The sequence below is a fragment of the Chlorocebus sabaeus genome, chromosome 12 (assembly GCF_047675955.1).
Source record: "Chlorocebus sabaeus isolate Y175 chromosome 12, mChlSab1.0.hap1, whole genome shotgun sequence".
NCBI classification, from domain to species: Eukaryota; Metazoa; Chordata; class Mammalia; order Primates; family Cercopithecidae; genus Chlorocebus; species Chlorocebus sabaeus.
In genome coordinates, this window is record NC_132915.1 from 5,502,529 (window position 1) to 5,524,461 (window position 21,933).

A 21,933-nucleotide genomic window follows, 5' to 3' on the forward strand; every position below is an offset into this window, starting at 1 on the left:
AAGGGATGTTGGTGTGTAGTTTTCTAGTGATACCTTCTCTGACTTTGGTACTAGTGTAATAACTGGCTTCATGGAATGAGTTAGGAATTATTTTTTTTTCACTCTCCAGTTTTTTGAAAGAGTTTCAGTATTGGTATTGATTCTCCTTGAAATGTTTGGTAGAATTCACTAGTGAAGGCATTTTGTCCTGGGATTTTCTTTGTTAGAAGATTTTTGATTACTGATTCAGTCTCTTGTTACCAATTTGTTGAGATTCTCTATTTCTTGAGTGGGTTTTTTGGTAATTGTGTGTTACTAGGAATTTGTCCATTTCCATCTAATTTGTTGGCATACAGGTCAGTAGTAGTGTCCCCTTCTTCATACCTGAATTTAGTAATTTGGTTTCTGTCTTTCCTTGGTCTAGCCAAAGGATTGTATCGTATTTGTTGATCTTTTCAAAGAAACAACTTTTGGTTTTGTTCGTTTTTCTGCTCCCTCTCCCCCATTTTCTATTTCATTTGTCTTTACTTTAATCTTCACTGTTTCCTTCCCTGTGCTTGGATTGGGCTTAGTGTGTTATTCTTTTTCTAGCTTTATTTATTTATTTATTTATTTATTTTTGAGATGGAGTCTCGCTGTGTCGCCCAGGCTGGAGTGCAGTGAGTATCTGGGACTACAGGCGCCCGCCACCACGCCCAGCTAACTTTTTGTATTTTTAGTAGAGATGGGGTTTCACCGTGTTAGCCAGGATGGTCTTGATCTCCTGACCTTGTGATCCGCCTGCCTTGGCCTCCCAGAGTGCTGGGATTACAGGCGTGAGCCACTGTGCCTGGCCTCTAGCTTTTTATTGTAGAAAGTTAGGTTATTCATTTAAGATCATTCTTTTAGCCGGGTGCGGTGGCTCAAGCCTGTAATCCCAGCACTTTGGGAGGCCGAGACGGGCGGATCACGAGGTCAGGAGATCGAGACCATCCTGGCTAACACGGTGAAACCCCGTCTCTACTAAAAAATACAAAAAACTAGCCGGGCGAGGTGGCGGGCGCCTGTAGTCCCAGCTACTCGGGAGGTTGAGGCAGGAGAATGGCGTGAACCCGGGAGGCGGAGCTTGCAGTGAGCTGAGATCCGGCCACAGCACTCCAGCCTGGGCGACAGAGCGAGACTCCGTCTCAAAAAAAAAAAAAAAAAAAAAAAAAAAAAAAAAAGATCATTCTTTTAATAAATCTTTAACTGCTTTCTCTTCATCCCATAAATTTTGGTATGTTGTGTTTTCATTTTATCTTAATTCATTCTCTGATTTCTCTTTTGCTTTCTTCTTTGACCCATTGATAATTAGGAGTGTTTACTTTTTACATATTTGTGAGTCAAATTTCCTTTTGTTACTGATTTCTAGTTTCATTTCACTGTGTTTGGAGAATATTGTTTGCACGATTTCACTCTTAAAATGTATTGAGACTTGTTTGGTGGTTTAACATAAGGTTCTTCCTCAAGACTGTTCCATGTTTGCTTGGGCAGAGTGTGTAACCTGCTGTTGCTGGGTGGAGTTTTCTATAGATGTGTTAGATCTGGTTGGTTCATAGTGTTGTTCAAGCCTTCATTCTTGTTGATTTTCTGTCTCGTTGCTCTGAGTATTAATTTAACATAATAACCTCAACAGTCTAGTTCAGGTTCATACCAACTCCATTTCAATCATAGACAAAAGCTTTGCCCCTCTAAAGCCTTGCTCCCTCCCCCAACCTTTGTGCTGTTACTGGGATACAAATTAGATGTTTCTACATCATGTTCTGGTTGATACAGATTTGTATCAACCTTATGCAGTTGTCTCTTAAATTATATAGAGAAACAAGAATTACAAAATGTATTTATACCCTCTTTTATATTTGCCTAGGTAGTTACCATTACTGAGGCTCTTTGTTTCTTCCTGTGGATTTTAGTTACTATCTAGTATCCTTTATTTCAGCCAAAAGGACCCCCTGTAGTAATTCTTGTAAGATAGGTTTGCTAGCAATAAATTCCTTTAGTTACAGTTTATTTGGGCAATGTCTTAATTTCTCCTTCATTTTCAAAGGATAGTCTTGGGAGATCTAGAATTCTTGGATGGCAGTCTTTCTTTTAGCACCAAGGATATGTCATGATCCTGCCTCCTCCTGGCCTGCATGGTTTCTAATGAGGAATCAGCTGTTAATCTTAGGGAGGGTGCTTTGTATGGATGAGCCACTTCTCCCTTTCTGCTTTTTAAGATTCTCTCTTTGTCTTTGTCCTGTGACAGTTTGATTCTGGTGTGTCTAGCTGTAGATCTCTTGGTCTCTATCCTAAAATTCAACCATTTTCTCTTCTGCCTACTCAAGTCTGTTCTTGATCCCCTCTAGTTACTTTTTCATTTTAGTTACTGTACTTTTCAACTAAAGAATTTTCTTTCTTTTTTTTCTTTTTAGACAGGGTCTTGCTCTGTCACCCAGAGTGGACTGCAGTGGCATGAACATGACTCACTGCAGCCTTGACCCCTGAACTCAAGCCATCTTCCTGCCTCAGCCCCCACCGAGCTGGGACTACAGGCACACCCCACCGTATCCAACTAGTTTTTGAATTTTTTGTAGGACAGGGTTTCACCATGTTGCCCAGGCTGGTCTCAAATGCCTCAGCTTGGGCAGTGTGTCTACCTTGGCCTCCCAAAATGCTGGGATTATAGGCGTGAGCCACCATGCCCGGCCAGAATTTCTTTTTGGTTCCTTTTTATAATTTCTACCTCTCTATTGATACTCTCTGTTTGTTGAGACATTGTTCTCCTTGTTCCTTTTAGTTCTTTGTCCCTACTTTCCTTTAGCTCTAAGCGTATTTAAAATAGTTGATTGAAGTCTTTGTCTAGTAAGTCCAGTGTCTGGGCTTCCTCAGGGGCAGCCTCGTGATTGTCTTTTTTCTTGTATATGGGCAGTACTTTCTTGTTTCTTTGCGTCTTTTGTGATGATAGGTTGAAAGTGGGCATTTCAAATAATATAATATAGCCCCTCTGGAATTAGATTCTACTCCCTCTCCAGGATTTTTTATTGCTGCTTCTTGTAGTTGTTACTGTTTGTTTAGGGACTTCTCTGCACTAAGTTTGTGAAGTCTGTATTCGTCGTCATATGTGGCCAGTAAAGTCTGCTCAGTTAGCTTAGTGGGCAGTTAGTGGGTCCGTAGATGTTTTCTTAACTGGCAGGCATTCCAGAATGAGGAAGTCTCCTAGTCTTTGCTGCGGGGCTCTGTTTGTGTCTTGGGCCCACTCAGTACTCACTAGGGTGTTTGATAACTTTGCCTTTGCCCTTCACTTCCATGGAGCCTCAGATCAGCTCACGTGAGAGCTTAGGGCCTTCTCAGTTCTTTTCTGGGTCTTTGCATGACTTTCTAGATTCCTAGGTGTATGTTGGAGCTTTCAGAGTCTCTGTGTACATCTTGTTACTCAGCTTTTTCTTTTTGGCTTTGGTTAGCCTATTGTTTGCCCTTTTATTCACCTTCCAAGGAAACCATGAAGTTAAACAATTGCCTCTAAATGTTTTCAACACATGCCGGCGGTTAAAAGGCCTCCTGCACGGGTGAGTTCTGAGCCAGGTCAGTGAAGACAGCCTTGCAAGTGTGATCTTTCCAGGAATCCAGAGACAGGTCAAATAGTGATTGTCAGAGAACGAGGCTTTGGAGATGTCCTGCCCTCATCTGCGCCCTCTGTGGCTGTTGGGCAGCTGGTTTTCACTGTGATTGTGGCTGTTGGTTTTCAAGGTTCCCTTGGAGCTAGAGATACGGGGATGGGAATAGGGCATTTAAAGTGCCAACAAGCTCACTGATCTTGCTTAGATTTAGCTGTTTTTCTTGAATAAATGTGTCCTGGATTGTTGCAAGTCTATGGGCGATTTCCAGAGTTCAAAAATTTTTGATTCTGACTTTTTTTTTTTTTAAACCGGTTTTCTGATTGCCTTTACAGAGGAGAGAATTTCTGGAGGTCATTGCTCCACTATTTCACCAACATCACCCTTTCTTTTCTTTGTGGTGTGATTACTATCTGAGCTCTTAGGGGAAAGACAGTCTGTGAGCCATGCCCCTTAGGATGCGATTTTCATGATCACCATTCACTTTCAACATATGTGACAGATGTTTAAGAAATACTTTTTACTATAAAGCACTACCTGCTCATATAACTGGTAACATATGACATGGCATGAATTGGATTACCTGCCTTCCCAGGTAACTCGTCAGATATATTTGCCTATCTTTCCAGACTTCTTCCTGTGCCCACAAAAATATGCGTGTAATTCAGGTGGAAATGAAGTGATGTCTGTCCACATGTTCTAATGTTTACATGCCTGTACGTGCACACACACACTCTTACAAAGCAAAAATGGGATCATGCCATATGTACTTTTTCTAATTGCTTTTTTCACTTAATCCTTGAGGATTGTGATAGATTCTTTAGGACTTTTTCAGTGCATATTTGGATATATGCATGGATATTTGCACATAAGCTTTTTTTTTTTTTTTTTTTTAAAAACAAAATTGACATTACACTGTATCCATTGTTCTGCCAGTTGCTTTTTTCCTTTGAATAAATTTTGGTGACTTTTAACTCTACCTCTTTCTGGTAGTGGCTGCATATCATTTATGCATTTCTTCATTCAATAAATTGCTTGCTGTGTGCTGGCCCCACTGGTGGATGGGCTGTGATTTATTTAGTCATTTCCCTACTGATGAGTGTCTCTCTTGGTTTCAGGGTTTGCTGTTGGCAGTAAGGCTGCAGTGGACATTCTTGTCTGTACCTTTTTGCCCTGTGCTAGTTCTTCTAGGTTCCTTGTAGATTTGCTGAGTCAGGGAACATAAACATTTTAAAGTTTGGTGGATACCAGCAAGTTGCCTTTCAAAATGTTATGCCAACTTATCTTCCTACTGGCAACATGAAATTTCTTGTTAAGGACACCTTCCCTGGATATTTTACTGGATATTATAACTTCTGAAGGTTTGTTACTCTCATTACCAAAATTTAGCCATGTAATTTGAAGGTGTTTGCTGCTGTCTTCCCTGCTCCTGTGAAGGGCTGGCCTGGCGGCCACGCCACATCACATCTCACAGATGGGGCCAAGGTTTCTTTGAATGGAAGTCAAGTGGCTCCCTCCCCCACTTAGCGATGTGCACCTGCAAAGGTGGTGGCACCTTTTCTGGGGCAAGGCTGCAGCTCGTCTTCATTGTCTTCATCACTGATGCTGTTCTGTGTTCAGCTGGCACAGTGCAGTCACCAGCGCCAGTCACCTCATGCCCTCCTGTTGGTGTTTTCACAGGTAGCCACTGGGAAGTGGAGGCAGATCAGCAGATACTGTCCCCTTGATCTCTACTCAGGGTAAGAGAACGCTTCTCCTTTGCCCCCTTGTGTCACGTTCCCTGGAGATGAGTGGGGCGAGGGCCAGTGCCTGGTGGGGGGTGTTTCATGAGGTAGGAAGCAGGGGAGGGCCATGTTCTGTCTTCAGGGCTCTCTTTTGCCATCAGCGCTGTAGACGCTTGGGGCTTTGTGCTCCGCGCCTTGTCTCTGTGCTCACAGTTTGAGGTGCTTGCTCACTTTTGGTTGTTCCCTCATCCGAATTGTGACCAGATCTGTCTTCTACTTAAGTCAGAAATCAACTGGTGCTCAGCCTTGACCTCCAGGCCTCAGTCTTGGCCTTCATAGTTTGGTTGTTTGTACTGTGGATCTCTGCCTCCTCTGTGGATATTAAAAAGTCTGCTGCTGTGGTGGCCATTTCTGCCCCGGCAGGGCCTGCTTGCAGCCGCCGACCAGGTGCCTGGGCTCTGCTGACCACTTTGGCGCTGCCTCCACGCTCCCCGGCCTTCAGAGCTTTGCTGTGCATCCTGCACACTACTTTCCTGGGTCAGCTCAGAGTCCGGTCCTGCCAGAGCCTTTGTGGTCAGGAAGGTGGTAGTGGCTGGGAGCTGGGGAAGGTCAGTCTGCAGCGGGGCCTGGGGGCCTGGCGAGCAGGCCCTGGGGCCGAAGGGGCAGCAGAGGGAGCAGGCAGGGCTGAGGGTGGGAGCAAGTGGAGGGAGGTGGGACCTGGGACTCATGGCAGTGCCCTGCCCCGATTCAGGCACCCCCCGTCACACCCCCAGGACAGAGTCCCTGGCCACAGGGCGATGTAGATTTGTGAGCCTTTGCTGTCCTTTTTGATCAGCACAGCTCCTCTTTCCAATCTCCTTTCCCTCCCTGGGACCCCCGTTACTGCAGAGCTGTTCTGGTGAGTCCAGGTTTTCTTACTCCGCTGCGTGAGTTTCTTTCCTCTTTCCTCCCCCGCTGCCCTCCAGCCATTCATTTTGTGCCCCTGCCCTTGTCAGTGCTCAGCACTGCCTTTGCGTGCGCGCCTGGTCGCCATGTCAGTGCTTTTGGTTAGATGCCCTTGCAAACTTCCTGGAACAAAGATTGAACACGGAGTTGTCTTTGGAAGTTAAAAAGTTCACAAACATTGGGAATGCTCGTTCAGAAGGTGGCACCAACACCGCTCGCTCCAAGGCTTCAGCGAGGCTGGCGGTGCGCTCACGTGTAGGTCCCATGTAGATTTCCCTGTGCACCTAAAGGCTGTGAATTGTGAAGCATTCAGTAATAAAGATTCATTGTTGAGAATTTATTCATGTGTCAGAACATAAGTAGGGAACCCTCTCTGGAATGTTGTAGAATGCAGGCTTTTAGGAGTCAGCTAGAGAGCGCGTGGATACTGGGAGCCTTTCTGAATGCATGCTCGTGGGCTGTCCCCACTGGCAGGGTCAGGCTCGCGTGCTCGCATGGGCAGCTTGGCCTCCAGAGGTTCCCCTGTGGGGGTGGGGGAGGAGGCCAGCCGTGCAGCTCCTTGCTTGCAGGGCAAGGGCTCCCTGGGGCTCTAGCCTCTCGCTGGCTCCTGGCACTCCCTTCATGGCCCGTCACAGGTCTCCTGCCGCCCCTGAGCCTTTGGAAGTTGCGGCAGGAGGAACAAGGGAGGCAGAGCAGCCCGTAACCCCTCTCGGGTCAGGCTGTGGTGCGGCTGGTGGGGTTCCCACTCCCGTGCCTCAGTTGGGTCCCTCACATCTCCCGAAGGCCTGGGGTCAGGGCCAACCCCCACATCTCTAGTGAGCACGTGTCAGGCTGTGGAGCTGTGTCTGTGACCGTCCGGGGAGGGAGCCCATGGTGGGGCTGTAGTGAGGGGAGAATGTCACTGTGTGGACCCAGCTGGACCCTGGGTTTCCCAGCGGCCCCTAGGAAAATACCTGGCATGTCCTCTGAGCCACAAGCAGGTGTGTGTGCAGGGACAGGTCAGTTCCAGCTGCTTTTAAAGCATGTTAACACTTTTCCCTTTTAGAAACAAACAGAGAATGCACTTTGCCTTGAAGAGTTTGCTGCAGGAGGCACAGAACAACTTGAAGATATTTAAGGTAAGAGCTGCTTTGATTCTACGGTGGTTTCAGGGTGGGGCCGGCGAAGGTTCAAGTGACCTCACAGATGAGGGTGTTGGGCTGGGCTGCACGTCGTGTGTGCTGGACATCCCCTTTGGGGTCCTCATACCCTGACTGGTTCACCCATCACCTGGGACCTTCCAGTTCCAGACCTGTCTTTCCCTGACCTTTTTCTGAGCACGATTCCACAAGCACAGCATCTGAGTGACCCTGGGTTGTCCATGACCCCGCGGTGCTTGACCAAAGCCCCAACAATTGCGGGGTGGGCCTTGGTCTCCCCTGATGAGCAAATGGGTGAACCGTGGGTGAGGATGACTCTGGCACTATCTGGGCTGGCGTCATCTGGCCTGCTGCTGGCAGTGGTGTCTAAGGGAGAGGAGGTGGGGGTGGGGCCAGGCAGGATTGGGGCATCTGCAGAGGACAGGCTGTTGGGGAGGGAGGGGATGAGATGTAGGGCAGGGCAGGCCTGGGTGGCAGTCAGAGTGCCCGGCCCATGTTGGACATGTATCCTCTGGGGTCCCCCTTGTCATCACCTCAGTCCCAGTTGTAGCCTCATGATCACACATAAGTGACACCTGGGGACAGGGTCCTGGACTCCCTGCAGGAGCTGACAGCCATCGCAGGTGGATCCTTCAGAGGAGGCAGGGCTATCGAGCGTGGGCCTGTCGGCTTCCTATGTGCCGTGGTCTGGATGAGGTGACTGGTGAACTGGAAGCCCTGGCCCCTCTCCTTGCTGCTGCATGTGGCTGGCATCCTGCTGCCTGACTGGCTGCCTCTCAGCGCTGGGCAGGTGGGGCCTGCTCTTGACCTGCCTCTCCAGGTCTTGGTTGGAAACCCATGGTGCTGGCTGCTGGGCAAGTGAATCGGCTTCATTCCCCGTCTGCCTCCACCTTCCCAAATCCAGGAAAGGATGACATATTTCACAGTAGCTTTTATTTCATGTTTATATAATTTATTTTTATAAACGCGATATTTAAACCCTGAAGATACATTCTGTTTCATCAGGGATTTGTTTGAAGCCTATCATAAGGCTGGCATGTTATCCCAGGTGGACCCTTTTCTAACCCCATGTCACCTGCACCTAAGGTCTCTGGAACTCTGGCTGTCTGCTGCTTCTGTTAAAATCAGCATGGAAAAGTCCCGAGGATTAGGATTGTTTCAAAAGAGTTGAAAAGGGGATGGATTAAGAGAAGGGATGCAGAATGATTTAAGATAACACGTCACGCCGCCAAGGCATGTTACCTACTGTGTGTTTCATTAGCTCTCCCGCCGATCTCGTCCAGTTCAGTATTAAAAGCCAGCAAGGCAGAAAACCCTGAAAGCTCTGAAGTTCCAGGTGTGGACCAGGTGTGGTGGCTCACACCTGTAATCCCAGCATTTTGGGAGACTGAGGTAGACGGATTGCTGAGGCCAGAAGTTCAAGACCAGCCTGGGTAACATAGCAAAACCCTGTCTCTACAAAAAAATCAAAAAATTAGCTGGGCGTGGTGGTTTGCACCTGTGTTCCCAGCTACTTAGGAGTCTGAGGTGGGAGGATTACTTGAGCCTGGGAGTTGAAGGCTGTAGTGAGCTTTGATTGCTCACTGCACTCTAGCCTGGGCAACAGGGTGAGACCTTGTCTCAAAAACATTAAAAAATTGTTTTAAAAATACATAAATAAATACATAATTAAATAAATAAATCAGGTTTAAAGAGTTGGTACTTTCCTGGGGTTGGCCGCTGTCAGGGGCCTTTCTCCTGGGCACCACCCAGACCCCCATGAGTCGTGTGTTGACACCCCCAGGCATGGCAGCAGATGTCACTGCCTGTACACTGGGAACGTGTGAACCTGAATGTTGATGATGTTGTAAGGAGTTTCTTTGCTGGTCTTGATTTAAGCCAGCAAATGCCAGCAGCTTCTCCCACCATCTGGCTCAGCTGTACCAACCAGCACTGGGGTCACCCTGGGCGTGGCCTGAACCCCAGGACACACTCGTTTGCGGTGCTGGTGCTGACGGCTGTCCTCATGTTTGTCTGCTCAGGGCCAGAGCCAAGGCCCTCAAGTTCTTGAGTAACTGGGCTGGTGGCTTTGGGAGTTTGTCACTTGTGGTGAGCATTTGCTCTCGGCTTCTGAAGGTACTGTGGATCATTGTCTGGGGGGCGGTGGTCAGGCCAGGGCACTGCTCTTTAGTTTTTGAAACTTTCCTTCCTTTTCATGTCTTGACGTTTGGTGCTTGGTTGATAGCACAGCCTGTGAGGGTGGATTTCCCTGGAGGAGCCGGAGTATGCAGTGGCCCCAGACTGGGTCGACAGCGTCAGGGCCCTTGGCTTTTCACCCACTGCCTGGCCTGCTGGTGGTGGGGACTGAGTTCTTTTCCTACAAGCTTGGTGGTTTGACGTTTCCCTCTCTCTTTTCCCTGCCTGAAGAATGGTGAGCTGATTTATGGCTGCAAAGATGCCCGGAGCCCTGTGGCTGACTGGAGTGAGCTTGCACACCACCTGAAGCCGTTCTTCTTCCCTTCTAACGGCCTGGCCAGTGGGCCCCACTGCACAAGGGCTGTGATCAGGGAGCTGGTGCACGTGATCACACGGGTGCTGCTGAGCGGCTCGGACAAGGGCCGGGCAGGCACCCTAAGACTGGGGCTCGGGCCCCAAGGCCCGCGAGTCTGTGAAGCCAGCCCTTTCAGCAGGAGCCTTCGCTGCCAAGGTAGGGCCCAGCCTTCCCCAGGTAGGCGGTGGGGGCCACAGGGGCCTTGGGACTCTGCAGTCTCCATGGGTGGCCAGGCGGTCAGCAGAGCCTCCTGGGGGATCTGGGGGATGCCACCTGGTTACACCAGGGCTCCCAGCACCGAGCTTCGCCGCCTCTCACCCCCAGATGCAGACTCCCTTTCTTGCCTTTTATCTGTATCTGTAAATAGCAGGACACATTTGGGCCGTAGGATTTCCCTCTAGAATATCATCCATATGTTGTGGTCCTCTCTGGTTTGTTGAATGTTTTCAACCATGTTTTCTATCCTGTTGGAGCCTCATTGCAACCCTGGGGACAGGTTTTCCTTGGCTTGTTCCTTAGATGGGGAGAATTGAGGCACAGAAATCCTTCAGGGCTGGGTCCTACCACAATGGGGTGTCTTCACAAGTCTGGGGTGAAGACATAGACCCGTGGGGACTTTGGACTGCAGGACACCTTTCTTGCAGACAGGAGCCGGGCCCTGGCCGCTGCTGCGTGTCGTGACGTCTCATGAGCTGACGCTGCCTGTGATTCTTGGCAGCCCTTGGAGACCCCATGGTCTCTGGGAGCCTGAGATAGTTTGAAGACAGCAGTCCTGCTTGTGTGCAACCGGAAACCCACCCACAGCCTAAGCCCTGCCTTCTTCTCTGCTATCTGTGCCAAGTTTTTCTTTTGTTTTTTTAAGACAGGATCTTACTGTATTTACCCAGGCCAGAGTGCAGTTGTGTGATCTCGGTTCACTGCAACCTCCGCCTCCTAGGTTCAGGCAATTCTCCTGCCTCAGCCTCCCGAGTACAGACAGGTGTGCACTGTCACACCTAATGTTTGTATTTTTAGTAAAGACAGTTTCGCCTTATTGGCCAGGCTGGTCTCAAACTCCTGACCTCAAGCGATCTGCCTGCCTTGGACTCCCAAAGTGCTGGGATTACAGGCATGAGCCACCATGTTTTCTTATTACAAATGAACTTTGTGGGTTTTTTTTTTTCTTGTTATAAAAGTGATTCCTGATCATTTCAGAAAATTTTTTAAAATTATGCCTATAATCTGGGCACATAACTGCTTTTAAGGAAGCAGACTGTGTCTGGAACGACAGATGGCACCAGTTGCTGAGGTGGTCTGGGGGCACCAACAGGAGGCGCCCACAGCACCCCAGGGCTCCTGCAGACCTTTTTGGACATGGACACAGACAGAAGGGAGTGGAGCTGGGCCCCAGCTGCTGGGATGTGCAGTTTAAAACAATAAGATCATACTCTACATGTCATTTTGTAACCTTTCTTTACTTAATTAGCATAAATCTGTATCTGTATCACCACATATGTATGTTCTTTTTTTATTATTATTTTTTTAAAGACAAGATTTTGTTGCCCAGGCTGGAGTGCAGTGGTGTGAACTTGGCTTACTGCATCCTCCACCTCCTGGGCTCAAGTGATCCTCCTGCCTCAGCCTTCTGAGTAGCTGAGACTATAGACACGCACGACCACGTCTAGCTAATTTTTGTTTTTTTGGTTTTTTTTTTGTAGCGATGGGGTTTCTCCATATTGCCCAGGCTGGTCTCGAACTCCTGGACTTGAGCAATCTGCCGGCCTTGGCCTCCCAGAGAGCTGGGATTACAGGCGTAAGCCACAGCGCCTGGTGATCACATGCATTTTATTCAACTTTTAGTGACCATGTATGGATCTGCTGTAATTTTAACAAATCCCCTCTAGTTGGGCATGTGAGCTTTTACTCCCGTTCTCCTGCACGTTGGCATTTTCGTGTCGGGTCCTACTGACATCTGCAGGTGACTACAGTTTTCCCCCTGCACGGACACCTTTCTTACTGTGTCTTTGCCTGTAGTTTGGTTCTTTGTGGGAGATGGTTGCTCCCTTCAGTGGGAGGAGATGATCTGGGACTTGGTACCTCCCAAGCTCACTTGGCACCTTGTACAGCACAGGTGCCGAACAACTGTGAGTGGCAAGTGGAGTTTTGTTTCTGCTTCTGTCCTACGATATAACAGGTCCTTGTCAGTGGCTTTGACCCCTGTCTGTGGCTCTCTGTGGCTGGTTCTGAGCTTGCGCCTGTCGCCAGCCCAGGTCTTCCCTGCCTCTCACTGTGGGCTCGTGGCTCTGGACTCTGCAGACAGCGTCCTGGGGTTGTCCTCCTGTAGTGGTCTTGCAGATTTAGGATGTCAGCAGGATCTTTAGAAATTCCCTGCCTTGCAGTTGCAGTGGGTCAGGATCGCGCCACTGCACTCCAGGCTGGGCCACAGAGAGTAAGACTCTGTCTCCAAAAAAAAGAAAAGAAATTTTGTGTCCTGACTTAACATGAGGATTATATCTAAACTTAGATCATAAAGTGACTTCCAGGGCTGCTGTGGTAGAATCTAAAAGACATTCTGAGAGTTGTGTTGGGAGAGGAGAGCCACCAGGCAGGACGTGTGCGTTTCTTGCTCTCTCCTTTGTGCTTGGCCTGGTGCATCCAGTGTGGTCCAGGCTCGCTCCAGCTCCAGCAGCTCTGTGAGGCGGGAGCGTCATCTTATCTGTCCTTAGCGCCAGTCCAGGGTCCAGTCCTTGCCTGTGGCGATGCCCGTATGGCGGAGCCCAGGATGAGCCCTGCGGTCTGCGCCGGCCTGTGTCTCCCTCCACGTTCTTTGATAATCAACGTGCTCTCGTTTTCCCCTGATGTTCTCGGTAGGAAAAAACACCCCAGAGCGCTCGGGGTTACCGAAGGGCTGTCTTCTGTACAAAACCCTCCAGGTGCAGATGTTGGACCTGCTGGACATCGAGGGCCTCTACCCTCTGTACAACCGGGTTGAGCGATACCTAGAAGAGTTTCCTGAGGAGAGGTGAGGTCGGGCGGTCCCCGTCTTGGGCAGCCCTGAGAGGAGACTGTGGGGGTGGGCAGGGTAAGAATGTGCCTCCCAGGGCACAGCTTCCCAGGAGGACGAAGCACGCCAGCCACTCCCCGCCCCAGTCCTCTGCTCCCCGGCGCCGAGGCCTGGCTCTGGAATGTAGTGCCTGGTGAAGGAGGAACAGGGTCACTTACCGCTTTCTGGAGAAGAAAGCTCATCTGTGAGCCTGCTAATTCGAAACCCCAGGTTGGGGACGAGCCTGCAGAGGGCAGTGTTGCTCCACGGCTGAGCCACATCCTGCAGGCCCTTCTGTGTCAGCCGAGCCTCTGTCCTGGGCTTTCGGTGCCAGTCACTGGGGTCCACACCCGCGGTGTCCAGTCGGGGCCAGGATCCTCTTCCTTCCTCGCTGGAATTCACTTGTGTCTCTGACTCAGGATGCTACTTGTCATGAACAGGAGAAGGCTCAGCTTCAAGGCTCCCTGGTTCTGGTCTTGCTAAGTTCTGTTTAAAACCTTGATGTTTAACATGAGGGAGATAGATCTGTTAGGTGTTTTTCAAAACAAAATGTGTGATGTTTAGTGGTGCTGGGCTTTGTAGACTGTGTTAGCAGTTTAAGAAACAACCTCTGTGCGGCGTTGTCATCCTGTTTTTATTGTGTTTTCTTCTTCAGAAAAACCTTACAAATAGATGGGCCTTATGATGAAGCATTTTACCAGAAGCTGCTTGACCTTTCCACCGAGGATGACGGGACAGTGGCCTTTGCGTTAACGAAGGTTGGCAGACCCATCCAAAAACTTGTTGTGTGTTGCTTAGATTCTTAGCACTAATTTTTTTTTTTTTTTTCCATTACCTACCCCTGAGGTTTAAAGCAGAAAACCTGGGATATAAAAAAAGGGGCTGAAGTTTCTCCCAGATGAACCGGGACAGGTGGTGGTACATTTAGGTTTTAAGGGGAATTTCCCTTGGTTGAATTCTGCCCTGGCCCGTTCCTGGTGGGATCAGGCCACAGGGGCGGCCAATCTGCCGTCCATCTGCAGGCCTTCTCAGCAGCCCGTAACAGGCTCTCTGCCAACCATCCCTTGCTGCAGGGCCCTCGCCAGGGCCCTGGGACCCCACCTGTGTCTCTGCCCTGCCCCGGCTGGATGCGGGCAGCTTCTTTCCCTTAGAAGCGAGGCCAAGGGACAGCCTGCAGCGGTCTCTTAGGGAAGAGGACTGGCCCTGCACTTCCTGAGTCTGTGAAATTCAGAGCTCCATGAGCTTGGACAGGGAAAAAATGGCATCTTCATTTTCACTAAGCTGTACCTGGAATTTAGCATTTCTTTCCATTACGAAGGTGGCAGTGAGCCTGTGGGTTCATCAGGACCCAGGACTTTGCCACTAAGAGAATAAAAAACCAGACTTTCCGTCTCACACTGTAGCTGCAGACACTTCGAGATGTGGTTTATTCATCACTGCATGAAATGTTGCATATTAGTATGGAATACATTTGTTTTTAAAAATATTTTGGCTCAGCACTTTGGGAAGCTGAGGTGGGAGAATTACTTAAAACCAGAAGTTGGAAGCCAGCCTGGTTAACATAGTGAGACGCCCATCTCTGCAAAAGAAAAATACAAAAATTAGCCGGACATAGTGGCATGTGCTTAGAGTCCCAGCTACTTGGGAGGCCGAGGTAGGAGGATGCAGTCAAGGCTGCAGGGAACTGTGATCATACTGCTGTGCTCCAGCCTGGGGGACAGAGCAAGCCCCTGTCTCAAAAAAAAAAAAAAAAATTTGGTATTTTACATTTTTGCCACCTGTATTTTATATTACACGTTCAAAAATGTTATCCTGGGGTGGGCGTGGTGGCTCACGCTTGTAATCCCAGCACTTTGGGAGGCCAAGGTGGGTAGATCAAGAGGTCAGGAGATCGAGACCATCCTGGCTAACACAGGCAAACCTCGTCTCTACTAAAAATACCAAAAAATTAAGCGGGCATGGTGGTGGGCGCCTGTAGTCCCAACTACTTGGGAGGCTGAGGCAGGAGAATCACTTGAACCTGGGAGGCAGAGGTTATAGTGAACCGAGATTGCACCACTGCATTCTAGCCTGGGTGACAGAGCGAGACTCCATCTCAAAAAAATGTTATTCTGAGAGAGGCCCATAGGCTGTACTAGGCTGCCAAAGCCTTTACAGGACAATAAGCAGTGAGGAAACCTGTTCTGGAGCGAGCCGGTGCTCCTCCCTGCGTGTGCCGCTGCCTGGAGCCCTGGGACCCACTTCCCCTGTCCCATTGACGTGTCCGTGACTCACACTTGGGAAAGGGTCCTCAGTGCTTTCTTTAGTGGGGCTGCAGCTGTCAGTGTTTTGAGGAGGACTGAGGATGTCTGGTAGAGCCTCAGGTGAGCCTCTGACGCGAAGGGCCACAGGGATGTTAGCAGAGGCCCAGGGCAGAATTGTCATCCTGGTGAGGAGGGTTCCAAGTGAGAAGAAAGCAGGGCACCTGCCTCGTGCTGCCTGCCACTTGGGTGCGTTGATTTAGGTATAAACAGCAGCATGACGGGTTTTTCCCAAGAGAAGAAACAGGACTTTATTTCCTTTTTTATGTATTTCTGTATTTTTCAGTTTTCCACACAATAAGTATGGTTTACTTTTTAATTTTACTTTAATCTTTTAACCTTATATGTAAATGTAGTCTTATAAGCAGCTAAAGCAACCATCACTTAACTAACAGAATGGCTAAAATGAAGGCATTGAAACAACACCAACAGGTGCAGAGAAACTGGATCTCTCATCTGTTGCTGATGGGGATGGAAAAGGACACAGTCATTCTGGAAAACAGTTTGGAAGGTTCCTACGCACTAAACATGCAACCACCCTGTACTTGTGCTCCTGGGCATTTATCCCAGAGAAATGAAGACTGACACTCACCAAAAAACCTGTACGGAAATGTTCACAGCAGCTCTCTTTGTAACAGCTAAAAACTGGAAACCGCCCCTGTGTCTTTCCACAGTGACCTCCAGCGGGTCAGACAGACTGTGCATTCATACCACAGAACTCTGCTCAGCACCAAAAAGGAACGGACTCTTGCTAAACAGCCCAAGTGGATCTCTAGGGGACTTTGTTGGTGACAAAAACCAATCCCCAGAGGTCACAATGAATGATTCTGTGTGTATAACATCCTTGAATGACAAAGATGAGTAGTTGCCAGGGGTTGGCAAGGAGGAGCAAGGGAGGTAGATGTGGTTATAAAAGGTCAAACCAGGGGATCCTTGTGGTGACCAAACTGTTCTGTATCTTGACTGTGATGGTGGCTGCATGAACCTACGTGTGATCACACACACACTCTCACACATACACACTTGCATGTATGTAAAACCCGAGATAGCTGAATAAGATTGTGGATTGTATCGGCCTCACTCACCGTGCTGTGATATTGTAGTTTTGCAAGATGTTACTTGTGGGAGAAGCGTGGCTTGAGGACTTCCCGTGCTGTCATAGAAGGGCCTGCTTTTTCTCTGGTAGGAAGTTAGCTTCTGGTAATTGAACCTGAAGAGGGTAATTGTGAAGCTGAAGCTGGGGAGTAGGCTGAGGACATTCCTTCCTACACAAAAGTTCTTGCACTCATATTGTTTATCGAATTGAACCCTGTAGGCTGGGCGCGGCAGCTTACGCCTGTAATCCCAACACTGTGGGAGGCTGAGGCAGGTGGATCAGTTGAGACCAGCCTGGTCAACATGGCAAAACTCTGTCTCTACTAAAAATACAAAAATTAGCCAGGCGTGGTGGTGCACGCCTGTAGTTCCAGCTACTCAGGAGGCTGAGGCAGAAGAATTGCTTGAACCTGGGAGGCGGAGGCTGCAGTGAGCCAAGATTGCGCCTCTGCACTCCAGCCTGGGCAACAGAGCGAGAGTCCATCTCAAAAAAAAAAAAAAAAAAAAAAAAAACCATATACCTCTGAAGAAAAGAGGGAATATTGTCTTCATTTCAATGCTCAGGAGACTGAAGCCCCCAATAACTCTTGCTTTTGTCTGTTGTGTAGTATCTGGTAGCAGGGGTCAGCAGACATTTGTAATGTCTGGTCCCTGTTGCAGGTACCCGGCCTTGCCACTGTAGCTCACAAGGATCCATGGAGAAAACATGAGTGGGGCTGAGTTCCAGGAAAACAAAAACAGGAGGTGGTGGGCTGCATTTGGCCCCCAGCCCATAGTTTTCTGACCTCTGTGTACTTTTGCTTATTAGTTTTTCTATTCCCATTTTTTGCTCTATGTATTTGGAAGTTAGTCCTGTTTCCCTTTTTTGGTGTCTTGTCCCGTTTGATCCTGCATATTTAAAGTCTAATCAGTTATTTCATACTCCGAGTGCCCACACAATATAAGGACTTGGGACACTTAATTCCAGTTATCTCTCCAAACTTATGTGCAGTATTGTTTTATATTCTGTTTGTCTTGGGTTTTTTTTTTAAGTCATAATTTAGGGTATTATTTTATACAGATTTTTTTTTAGATTTATCCATGTGGTTTTCCCTATCACTGCCTAACATTCTTGGAGCTTAGATCTTTCTCCATTTTCCTTTTTTTCTGTAACTTTATTGAGATGTAATTTATATACTATACAGTTTACCCACTTAAAGTGTTCAGTGCAGTGGTTTCACTGTATTGAAAGATAAGTGCAACCATCAGCACAGTGGATTTTAGATTTTTATCACTTCAGTAAAAACCCTGTATCCTTTAGCCATCATCCTATTGTCTCCCCCATGATCCCCAGCCCTAAACAACCACCTGTCTGCTTTCTGTAGACTTGTCTCTTCCAAATATTGCCTATAAACAGAGTCACTGAATGTGTGATTGTTGTGGCTTCTTTCACTTAGCCTGATGTCTTCAAGGTTCATCCATGTTGTAGCATCATCAGTACTTCATTCCTTTCCATGGCTCAGTAATAGTCCATGGGGTGGACATATCCATTCATCCATTGATGGACATTTGGGCTGTTTTTGCTTTTTGGCTATTATCCTCAATGCTGCTATCAATATTTGGGTACAGGTTTTTTTGCATGGACGTGCGTTTTCACTTTTCTGAGGTAATATGCCTAGGAGTGGAATTGCTAGGTCCAGTGGCACTTTTATGTCTAAACTTTTGAGGACCTGGGCAGACTTCCAAAATTGCTGTATGGTTCGATCTTCCCACCAGCAGTGTATAAAGGTGTGTTTATTTTTTTCACATCTTCAGCAACACTCAATAACGCTTGTTATTACCTGTCCTTTTGATTTTAGCTGTTCTCGAGGGTGGGCAGTGGTATCTTGTAGTTTTGATTTGCATTTCCCTGAAGACTAAGAGCATCTTTTCATGTGCTTGTTGCCCACTTATAGATCTTTTTCAGAGAAATGTCTATTCAGATCCTTTGCCCACCTTTTTTTTTCTTTTTTTTTTTTTTGAGATAGGTCTCTCTCTGTCACCCAGGCTGAAGTGCAGTAGTGCGATCTCAGCCTCCTGAGTAGCTGGGGCTAACTATAAGTGCATACTTATAGTGCACACCTGGCTAATTTTTTGTATTTTGTTAGAGACAAGGTTTCACCATGTTGCCCAGGCTGGTCTTGAACTCCTGAGCTTAAGCGATCCACCCACCTTGGCCTCCCAAAGTGCTGGGATTACAGGTGTCAGCCACTGTGCCCAGCCCCCTTTGCCCACTTTTTGATAGTGTCATTTATCTTGTTGAGAATTCTTTGTGTATTCTGGCTACTAGACCCTTATCAGATACATGATTGGCAAATATTTTCTCTATTCTGTTGTCTTTTTACTTTCTTGGTAATATCTTAGATATACAAACATTTTTAATTTTGTTGAAGTACAGTTTAGTTTTTCTTAGGTTGTTCATACTTTTGGTGCCATATCTAGGAATTCATTGCTAAATAAATCTAAGGGCGTGACGATTTCCCATGTTCCCTTTTAAGAGTTTTATAGTTTTAGCTCTTATAGTTAGGTGTTTGATCCATTCTGAATTAATTTTGTACGTGATTTCAGGTAGAGGTCCAACATCACTCTTCTTTTTTTCAGACAGAATCTTGGTCTGTCACACAGGCTGAAGTGCAGTGGTGTGTTCTTAGCTCACTGCAGCTTCAAACTCCTGGACTCAAGTAGTCCTCCTGCCTCAACCGCCCCCGTAGCTGGGACCACAGGTGTGCACCATAATGCCCAGCTCCAACGTCAGCCTTTTCCATGTAGATATACAGTTGTCTCACCTTTGTTTTTTTTGAGACAGAGTCTCTCTCTGTCACCCAGGCTGGAGTGCAGTGGCACGACCTCGACTCATTGCAACAACCTCCGCCTCCCAGGCTCAAGTGATTCTCCTGCCTCAGCCTCCTCAGTAGCTGAGACTACAGGCATGCGCCACCATGCCCGGCTAATTTTTTGTATTTTTACTAGAGACAGGGTTTTGCCATGTTGGCCAGGCTTGTCTTGAACTCCTGGCCTCAGGTGATCTGCCTGCCTCAGCCTCCCAGAGTACTGGGATTACAGCTGTGAGCCACCACACCTGGTCAGCACCATTTGTTGAGGAGACTATTCTTTCCCCGTTGAGTGGTCTTAACATCCTTTTTGAAAATCAGTTGACCATAGATGTCTGGGTTTATTTCTGGATGCTCAGTTGTGTTTCATTGATCTATATGTCTGCACTTATGCCAGTACCCTGTCTTGAGTACTACTGCTTTTTAGTAGGTTTTGAAATGGGCAAGTGTGAGTTCTCTAACTTTGATCTTTGTTTTCAAGATTGTTTTGACTCTTTGGAGCCTCTTGTAAAAATATGAATTTTAGAATCAGCTTCTTCTACAAAGAAGCCAGCTGGGATTCTCATAGGGACTTGGGGAATCTTTGAGTCACCTTGGGCAGTAAGTCTTTTGATCTATGAACATGGGATGCTTTTCCATTTATTTAGATCTTGGTTTTCTTTTGACATTATTATTTAGTTTTCAGAGTGTCAAACTAAGGTTTTATGCTTCTTTGTTAAACATTTCTAAAATATTTTCTTTTTAATGCTGTTGTAAATGGAATTGTTTTCTGAATTCCATTTTCAGATTGCGTATTACAGGTGTAATCAGGTGTAGAAATACAATTTGATTTTGTATATTGATCTTGTAGCCTGCATCGTTGCCGAGTTTGTATGTTCTAATAGTTTTTTAATGGATGTTTTAAGGATTCTCTCTATTTAAGATCATGTGTGAATAGAGAGTTTTGCTTCTTCCTTTCCAATTTGGATGCCTTTGATTTATTTTTCTTGTGTAATTTCCTGACTAGAGCAATGTTGAATTAAAATAGTAGGAGTAGACATCCCTGATTTGTTCTTGGTCTTATGGGGACAGTGTTCAGTCTTTCATCAGCATGTATGATGTTAGCTGTTTTTGTCAATTCCTTTATCAGTCTGAAGCAGTTCCCTTCTCTTCCTGATTTGCTGAGTGTTTTTATTCTGAAAGCATGTTGGATTCTGTTAGATGCCTTCTCTGTATCATTTGAGATTATCATGTGGTTTTTGTCCTTTATTCTGTTAATGTGGTGTATCACATAAATTTATTTTTGGATGTTAAAACCAACTTTGCATTTCTGGGCTAAATCCCACTTGGTCCATGGTGTCTTGTCCTTCTTATATGTTGCTAGATTCAGTTTTTGATTATTTTATTGAGGATTCTTACATCCATATTCTTAGTGTGTAGTTTCATTTTCTTGTGGTATCTTTGATTTTGGGATCAGGGTGTAACACTGGCCTCATAGAATGAGTTGGTGTGTTCCAGCCTCTTCTATTTTTTGGAAGAAGTTGAGAAGGATTGGTGTTAATTCTTCTTTAAATATTTGACAGAATTCACTAGTGAAGCCATGCGAGTCTGGGCTTTTTTTTGTGGATAGTTTTTTGATTTTTAATTCATTTTCTTTGTTATAAGTCTAATCATATTGTCTGCTTTTAAGTCAATTTTGGTAGTTTGTGTCTTTTTAGGGAAGTGTTCAGTTGATCTAAGTTGTCTAATTTATTGGCCTACAGATATTTATACTTTTCTTCCTCTTGTTGAAGAATATTCTTTAGAAGCTGTATTAGTGAAGGGTTTTTTGGTAAATTCCTCTGTATCTGAATATATTTATATTTTGCCACAATTTTGAAACTAATTTTTTTCTGGGTGCACAGAAGGGGTTGATTTCGGTTTTTTTTTTTTTTTTTTTTTTTTTTTTCCTTAATAGCATTTAAACGTTTCATACAACATCTGGTTTTTGCTGTTAAGATGTCTTTTGTTAGTGTGTACTTGCTCAGTAGGTAATCTGTCTTTCCTCTCTGGCTGCTTTTAAGGTCTTCTCTCCCTCTTTCTTGTCCTTTTGACATTTCAGTGCAATGTGATTTGGGTGTGCTGTGTGCTTTTTATTTTTCCTGTTTGGTGTATATTATGCTTTCTCTATTTGTGGATTTATGTCTTTTATTAGTTCTCAAAAATTCTCAGTAATTTTCTCAAATATTTTCTCTTTTCCATTATATTCACTTCTTCTGGGACTCTAATTTGACATATGTCAAACCTTATTTTATCTTCCACACATCTTAACTGCTCTTTCATATTTTTAATCTCTGTGTCTCCTTGTGCTACATTCCAGGTGCTTTTCTTTTTTTGGCTCTATCTTCAGTTCATTGATTCTTTCTTCAGCTGTGTCTAATCTGCCATTTCACTTGTTTATTGAGTTTTCCATTTCAGTCGTTCTTTTCTTTTTTTTTTTTTTTTGAGATGGAGTCTCGCTTTGTCGCCCAGGCTGGAGTGCAGAGGCGCAATCTTGACTCACTGCAAGCACCGCCTCCCGGGTTCATGCCATTCTCCTGCCTCAGCCTCCCAAGTAGCTGGGACTACAGGCGCCTGCCACCACGCCTGGCTACTTTTTTGTATTTTTAGTAGAGATGGGGTTTCATTGTGTTAGCTAGGATGGTCTCGATCTCCTGACCTTGTGATCCATCCTCCTCGGCCTCCCAAAGTGCTGGGATTACAGGTGTGAGCCACTGC

At 46.6% G+C, this 21,933-nt stretch overlaps 1 protein-coding gene across 1 annotated transcript in view; it reads left to right on the forward strand.

Annotated features, from left to right (window-relative positions):
- The window catches only part of IPPK (inositol-pentakisphosphate 2-kinase), a 62,201-nt gene that overhangs the window by 23,687 nt on the left and 16,581 nt on the right, over nt 1–21,933 (forward strand). Inside the window, exons 7-11 of the mRNA XM_007969741.3 lie at nt 5,274–5,332; nt 7,308–7,380; nt 9,808–10,087; nt 12,782–12,932; nt 13,609–13,711. Coding sequence (XP_007967932.3) covers nt 5,274–5,332; nt 7,308–7,380; nt 9,808–10,087; nt 12,782–12,932; nt 13,609–13,711 — 666 coding nt within the window. The remainder of the gene's footprint in view (nt 1–5,273; nt 5,333–7,307; nt 7,381–9,807; nt 10,088–12,781; nt 12,933–13,608; nt 13,712–21,933) is intronic.